The following is an 8,008-nucleotide window of genomic DNA, read 5'->3' as shown; positions in this document are numbered from 1 at the left end:
GTCTGGAGACCATTTTAACTATTACAACTGGGGTAGAAGGTAAGGGGTGTGCTCTAGGTGTAGAAAGAAGTCAGGGATGCTACCAAACATGCTACAATACACTGGACAACTTCCCACAACAAAGTATTATCCAACTCAAAATGGTAATAATGCCAAGATTGAGAAAGCCTGCTTTAAACAGAAACATCCCAGGGATGAGGAAGACATCTCACTAGACAATAACAATCTTTACTTTATCAACCCATAGGGTTGCTTAGACTTTACTAACAGAGAACTGCACAGCACTTACACAGTATTTCATGTAACTACAAAATGAGATGCTAACAAAAGAAATGCGCCCTTTCAAAATAAAAGAACATAAAACAGTAACATATTTTTCAAAATAAAATAATGTTCAAGGAGTAAACACTTACCCTCAATGATTCCTGGAAGGAGGAGGCCTGGTACTGTGCATATTTAGCAATTGTAGTATGAGATCGATTACTTTCACAATGCCAGATTTTCTTTGTTCCAGTAGGATCCCAGTTTTCATCTGCTGGTTGCAACAACTGTGTCCTCACTTCCACCATATGTTCATTGTTAGCTTCCACCAAAGTTTTGGTAGAGAAAAGTCCCAGGTCTTCAAAAATAGATAAATGTAGTTAACAAATGAAAATTCTATTTGGAATAATACATTAAAAGTGCTTTTATTAAGAAAAAAGGAAAATGTTTTATGTCATTCTATCCAGTTCCTCTAAAAACCAACCAGGGCTTCTGCACACCCTGAGCTTCATGCCAGGCTTACACACACCACACAATGAAGTCCCGGGCTTAATCATCAAGCCATTGACAAAGGTAGAATCAGGGGGCCAGACAATGAAGTTTCACCTACTTAGTATCTTCAGGTGCCAGGAACTACAGTACTTATTAGTAGCATTGAATTTTATCTATATTTTATATTAAAAATTATTTCATTAAATAACCTAAATCACAATTATAATTATAAATTATACCAAAATAAAAACTAAATTTAAAAACCACCAGTAAATCGCCAGGAAAAGTGTCATTATATCTTCACATTATGGATTAAAGAAGTGATATACAATCTCTCCACCCCCCTTCTCTTTCTCATAGCCAGAAAATATTAAGATGAAAATGTAAAAACTGAAAAACTTAATAGAAATAAGTTTTTTGCCAGTGCTTTAAAAGTCAGAGATATCAAAGGAAATATAAAAACTTCTCCTTTTTCTTATTTAAAGCTTACCCAACTTAAGAGCTCCAGCAAGGCCACGTATTACCGTAACAGGGTTGTTTGGATTTGTACAAAATTGGTGTAATGGAGGAAAGAAAGCATCACGTTTATTTTCCAACTGCAAAATTAAAACATATGGTTAGATCTCTGGAAAACAGACCTTTTATTTAAATATTATGCCAAATTCATATTCATTATTTATTGCAATTTCAACAATGTACCCCATAATTTGTTTTATATTTTACAGCATTTTATCACTATGTCTTTTGATCCCAACTGTAATTAGATAGTAACCACATACATTCCTCTTGTCCACTGTATCTTGAACAAATATGTGGGAAGAAATAAAATTGAAACTTCAAAATCAAAGTGATTTAAATATTCAATTTTAAAAGGGAAGAAAATCCTACCATATGCTACCAATGTGGATGAACCTTGAAGACACTATGTTTGGTGAAAATAAGGCAGTCACAACATAAAAAACTGTGTATAATTTTACTTATATGAAGTATCTAAACTAGTCAACTTACAGAAATATAAAGTGGTAGTTACCAGGGGCTGGGGAGACCAGGGAAAAGGGAGTGGCTATTTAATGGGCATAGAATTTCAGATTCCCAAGATGAAAAGGTTCTGGAGAAGTGTTTTGCAACAATGAGATTACTTAATACTACTGAACTATATACCTAAAAATGGTTAAGATGCTAAATTTTGTTATGTGGGCTTTTTCATCACAGAAAGAGAAGATAAAACCATAAAAGATCAAAGTGCTTTTTAATAATATTACTAAAGTGAAACAGGCTGAAGACGACCCATAAGAGATAAATCTTAATCTTGCATTTTCCTTTCTCAGACTCCAGTTTAAAAGTTTTATTACACATTTATCCCAGTGCTGCTCTTACATACTGAAGAATCAATAAATATTGGTTGGAGGAAGGATTAATATGACAACATTTGGCCTCTAGAGGACAAAAATAGGGACAAATCTCCAAAAATAAACTTTACAGTTTAAATTTTTTTTCATCTGGGGTAGAACTGGGAGGCTGGAAGGAAATGGGTTATTAGGAGGACCTACTTGGGAGAAACATAAGAGAATTGCTCTGACTGAACTTTTATCAACTTCCTATTTCAGATGTCCAAATGTCCTTACAGTAAAACATCCAGTTTTAAATAATCTTTTAAGTTTCTTTAAAAAAAATGACATCCCTATTATCACATTTGATGTACTCAAATGCCTTTTTTGAATGTAATTAAAATGTATATTTTTATAGATGCATAAAGCAGAATGAATGTTAAGGTCCATACAACTAGTAGAATGCAGGATTAAAACCCAGCCTAAGTTACACCTTCGGGTGGTTTTTGCCTAAAACTGTTCACAATTGGGGTCAATAAGAAATATTTCTCACTGCCCTAATGTAATAATGGTTAATAACTGAGGAGGCATGTTTTAAATGCTATTATGAAGTCTTTTTGAATACATCTTTTTATCCCCCAAAATATTAAAGCTACTGTGAATAGTTTTAATGTTTTCTAAAGGACATCCATATTAATTTAAAGCAAGATCTTATGAAAGACAGGTAGGTGCAAACACTGGCTTGATTCATTTCTACTCAGTTAATTCAGACTCACATAAATACTAGGTGTAGGTGGATTCAACTTGTCCTTTGGCAAGGGAGGGTATGGTGAAGATGGTGGTCTTGGAGGCGGACATTTATCCAATAAAATGCTACTGTTAGATAAGCCATTTTTACCTAGATTCCTTAAAAAAAAGAAGAAGGAAGAATCAGCTGTACATTTATTTAGAAAACAGAAAACAAAAAGTCCTGAATTAAGTCCTAATTAAGTTACTGGGCAGTTGCACGAATCCAGGAGATTTGGATCTATCAGAAAAAAACTAAGAACAATTATTAACTTCAGCAAATACTTCACTTCGTTCCTCTATTTCCACTGAAGTAATAGAAAAAAATACAACACATGAATTAATGATGGCATTCCTTATTTTGCTCATAACTTTCCAATTTATTTTCTCCACCTGAAGAACAAACAATGAACTCCAATTTTCTCTCCATCTTCTACCATCAGATTCTTTCCATTAAACATTAAAACAATAACCTGACCAGAAAGGTGTAGATAGGTAACAGTAAAAATTGAGTATATCTTTCTTCCTATGTCTTATCTCAGCAATTATAACCACAGTAACCTTTGTGATAATTCTCAAACCTGAAAATATCTGTACCTTTTTTTCTCTCAAATCTGTAAAGAATTTTTCGTGTAACTCCTTGACTAATAAAATTCAGCAAGACTTCAATGTACTAAATTTTATGGAAATTATACCTGTATTTTTATTTTTTTTTATTATTTTTTTTTTATAAATTTTATTTTATTTTTTATTTATTTATGATAGTCACACAGAGAGAGAGAGAGAGAGAGTCAGAGACACAGGCAGAGGGAGAAGCAGGCTCCATGCACCGGGAGCCTGACGGGGGATTCGATCCCGGGTCTCCAGGATCGCGCCCTGGGCCAAAGGCAGGTGGATCGCGCCCTGGGCCAAAGGCAGGTGCTAAACCGCTGCGCCACCCAGGGATCCCTATACCTGTATTTTTAATGAGGCATATAACTCCTATAGTATTCTGATTAATTATTACTTACTAGTAGTTGGGGTTTTTTCCCTTTAATGGCTTAAAGTATCATGTTTAAGTTATAACTACTTCGGGATCCCTGGGTGGCGCAGCAGTTTAGCGCCTGCCTTTGGCCCAGGGCGCGATCCTGGAGACCCGGGATCGAATCCCACGTCGGGCTCCCGGTGCATGGAGCCTGCTTCTCCCTCTGCCTGTGTCTCTGCCCCTCTCTCTCTCTCTCTCTCTGTAACTATCATAAATAAATAAATATAAAGAAAAAAAAAGTTATAACTACTTCAAATACGGCAGAATTATTTCCAAACTCTATTTTACTGTTAAAAATTTTTTTTTACTAGTTCTTAAAGTCTATACCCAAATCAGAAAATCACTAGTGATATAATTTTATGCTTTCAATTCATTCCAGGTTAACTTCACCCAATTTTTACAAGTTCAAAAATAATCAATGCATTAAAATAGCAAGAACTCCTAAAACACTAAAATTTTAGTTAAGAATTTGAAAATTATAATTATGGGAGTTAAACTAATTTTACTTGCTGAAGAAGTAATTAAAAATTTTTCATCATAAATGATAGAATACAGGTTGAAACAAAATTAATTTCCCTTATCTTGCTATGTTTTTGCCAAACTGGAAAAAAAAAAAAAAACTTACAAATCAGCCTGTTTTGGTTGGCATCAATGAAAACTAAGGCTTGAAATTCCACTGCTACAAATCTTTGAGATGTTACACTAGATAGAATCATGGGTGTCACTTTCTTAATTTCTTTAACTGTAACTCCAAGTAAAACAAAAGAGCTCACGGCAGGTCTCAAAGGAATGAATTAAGTTTAAAGTAATCCATTATTTAAAAAACTATGTGAAATAGTTATTAAAGTTAAATTTTAAGTTCAACTAACAATTAAGGTTAAAGGTCAAATAAATGAATATTCTACCACAATATCTCTCAACAAAGCATGAGTGTCCCGTACATTTAAAGACAGGCATTTAAGTTTTTAAATTTAGGTATAAAATCATGGGATGCCTGGGTGGCTCAGCGGTTGGGCGCCTGCCTTTGGCTCAGGTTGTGATCCCAGGATCCGGGATTGAGTCCCACCATCAGGCTCCCTGCGAGGAGCCTGCTTTTCCCTCTGCCTATGCCTCTGCCTCTCATAAATAAATAAATAAATCTTAAAAAATAAAAATAAAAAAAATAAATTTAGGTATAAAATCAGTACTAATTTATAAACTCCATGAAAGTAGAAATTAGGTGGGTGGTTGACACTGGTAAATCAACAATTCGAGTATTATCATTAAATCAATGTAAAATAAACATTTACTTATACATGTAAATAATTAGTTTTCATGCTGAATTGTTTATCTGCCACTTTTTAATTTTGGAATTTAAACAAAATATGACTCCAAATACATAAAATTTGTTTTCCAGAGCAGGAGATGAATGTACTATATAGTAAATGATTAGTATTTTAAGTAATTGAAAGATATGGACCATGCATTAAAATTGTGCCATAAAAGAGCATCTCGTGCTAATTAAATGTGGCCCTCAAACTTAAGCTTCTACAACATTCTGGACATTGAGAGATGAAACTGGAAAACAGGGTTTGATAGATTAGCAGAATTCTGCCTCCATCATTTCTATAGTTCTGTAACAAAAGAAAAAGGGAAATGGGCAAGTATAATAATGAAAAATGCAGCTGCTTTTATTTTAAAATAGAAAAGAAAAAGGTGGGGGGAAAAAAAGGTGAGACATGACTAAGGGAGCGGATATTGATTCAACCACCAAATGTCGCAATTGCAATTTTAAACCATAAAAGCAGCAAAGGCACTGTAATCGCCTTCTGATGTATAGCACTGGCTACGATAATTCTAAGATAAACCAAACAAGATTCAGATTAAAAATAACCAATACTTTAAAAAGTAACTATATATGTGGAAATAAGAGGGCAGTCAGAATAAACCATGTAATCAAACTGTATCTAGCAGTTTTTTATTATAGTGCAAATACTGACTCCCTGATTTTTGGAGGTCAAATCTGAAACAGGAATTTCCCTGAAGGAGCTGATGTAGGTGGTTGTCCATACAGTGACTACATAAGGTTTTTGCACTGAAAATTCACTTATCAGTCCTAATGCAAAGGACAGAACTGTGCATAACGGAAAGACTTTATCTTCTGGACATCTAAGTATTCAACAATGTTTATAATACTTCAAAGCCAGGGTAATGAAACTATAATAGAACAACGCAAAGTGGAGAAAGACATTGAAGAAAGAAAATACTGTCCCATTTTAAATCCTTTTCTCCCATTTTGAAACTTTCCCCAAGCAAAGTGGAGTAGGAAACAATTAGTCATTGCCCAATTCTTTAAAATATTGGCTTGAACTTGTTTCAAATTTACCCATATCATTTTGTAGATAAATGAAGAAGTACTCTGTGAGTAAACCAATCTACACTTTAATTATCTTCAGTTACGAAGCTCCTAGACCAGAGACATCAAGTCTTTTACACCTAAGTCACCTTCCTCTTCTAAGTTCTGGATTCCCGCCCAACACAGGACACCACCAATAAAACAGAAATGATAAATCTGATGCCTATCATTTGCCATCTTGACTTCTAAGGATTTGTATCTCTAATTTATCAGAGCATTTTTGGTCTCTTTATTAATAAACCAAGGCCTACAGCTACCGAAATAATCCAAGCAACCCTGGATCTATAGTGTTTTGATATATCTAGCCACTTACATATGTGTGTGTCTGTACACACACATATATACATATATACATGTGTATATAAAACACACACACATACATATATATATATAACCAAGTATCTGTTAAAAGGCAAAATTATTTTAAGAGTTAAAAGCCAAAAATAAAACTATAAGAATGTATTTAAAAATTCTGAAATAAATGTTTATATATACTTGAAAGCTGAGATGGAAGACTATAATCTTTAATACGTTAAGAAACACAGTCACACCTAGGTACCCACAGCATAAGATTTTTATTAGTGAAAACTTATGGTAACTGCTACTAATACACTGTTTATAACTTGCACTTCCATGGAACTCTGACAATATTCCTCCAGAATGCCCATATGATGTCGGTCTTGGACCTCTAAATTTCCCCCATCTTCTAGCAGCCATTCTGAGATTATAGAGAGTGGATGAGGGGGGAAAACCCTGCTCTAGCGGAGTGGTGGCAGCAGTTATCTAGGAAATAGGACAGCAGCCCCAACAGCCAAGTGGGGAGCAGGCAGAAGGCAGTACAAATTGGCAGTGAGCCAAGGCACTACGTCTAAATAGAATAGACTCAGGGTAGCATTTGATCTGGACATTAAAGCACACCTACCTTCTTTAGGCCCAGAGTTAAAGTACATAATAGTGTAACAACTGGACAGAAAGACTAACATAAAAACCTTAAATTTTAGAAATTCAGGAATCTCACTATATGCTTTAGAAGAATTTGGTCTGATTTAGGGATCATCCAATGTGGTTTAACATGAGAAATAAAAAAAACCTTATAAGAGAGTTAAGATTAATTATAGTAGTTACCATGTTGTAGGCCACTGGGGAAAATGCTGCCAACAATGTGGACCCAACAGACAACACAAAGAAAATAATAAAATATGAAAAAGATATGATTTTTGCTTTTGTCTACATGTCAGAATAAAGATAACAGCGGAATGGTGGAAAAACTAGTGACAGAAAATAAAAAGTAATGAAAAATAAAACAAAGATCAAAAGGTATTTGAAACAAACTCAAATACTCTTTAAAGAAAAAGAACTATATTGTATTTACAGTAGTGAAGTTCCAATATTGATTAATTATAACTTACATGCAAAATTAATTATCTTCCCTACTCCACTGCTTCTACCCCATGTTCCTCCCAAGTGGCAAACTACAGGATAACATTTAATTTCATCTTATTTATTAGTGACATACATTTAGTGGTAGATCCATAATACCTTCTAATAAAGTGATATAAATAATAGAAAGGATAACCATACTTTTAGACTCCACTAAATAAGGCACATAAGCACCATTGGCTGCAGGAAGAGATTTATAGAGATGCTAAGTGAGAATAGTTTTGAACCTTAAAATGGATTTAAAAACACATATTAAAAGGTCAATGTAGGCAAAATAGAACT

The 8,008-nt window shown here is 34.0% G+C and overlaps 1 protein-coding gene across 10 annotated transcripts in view; it reads right to left on the bottom strand.

Annotated features, from left to right (window-relative positions):
* The window catches only part of KDM6A (lysine demethylase 6A), a 213,453-nt gene that overhangs the window by 34,416 nt on the left and 171,029 nt on the right, over positions 1–8,008 (bottom strand). For all 10 annotated transcript variants that reach the window (XR_007409282.1, XR_007409283.1, XM_025468784.3 and 7 more), the window contains 3 exons: positions 2,858–2,987; positions 1,244–1,349; positions 414–619 (listed from right to left, as the gene is read on the bottom strand). Coding sequence is in view for 8 of the 10 variants with exons in the window: in XM_025468784.3 (XP_025324569.1) it covers positions 414–619; positions 1,244–1,349; positions 2,858–2,987 (442 nt within the window). In the remaining 2 variants the exon portion in view is untranslated. The remainder of the gene's footprint in view (positions 1–413; positions 620–1,243; positions 1,350–2,857; positions 2,988–8,008) is intronic.

Source organism: Canis lupus, chromosome X (genome assembly GCF_003254725.2).
Source record: "Canis lupus dingo isolate Sandy chromosome X, ASM325472v2, whole genome shotgun sequence".
In the NCBI taxonomy this organism is placed as follows: domain Eukaryota; kingdom Metazoa; phylum Chordata; class Mammalia; order Carnivora; family Canidae; genus Canis; species Canis lupus.
This window is presented reverse-complemented; position numbering and strand designations above follow the sequence as displayed.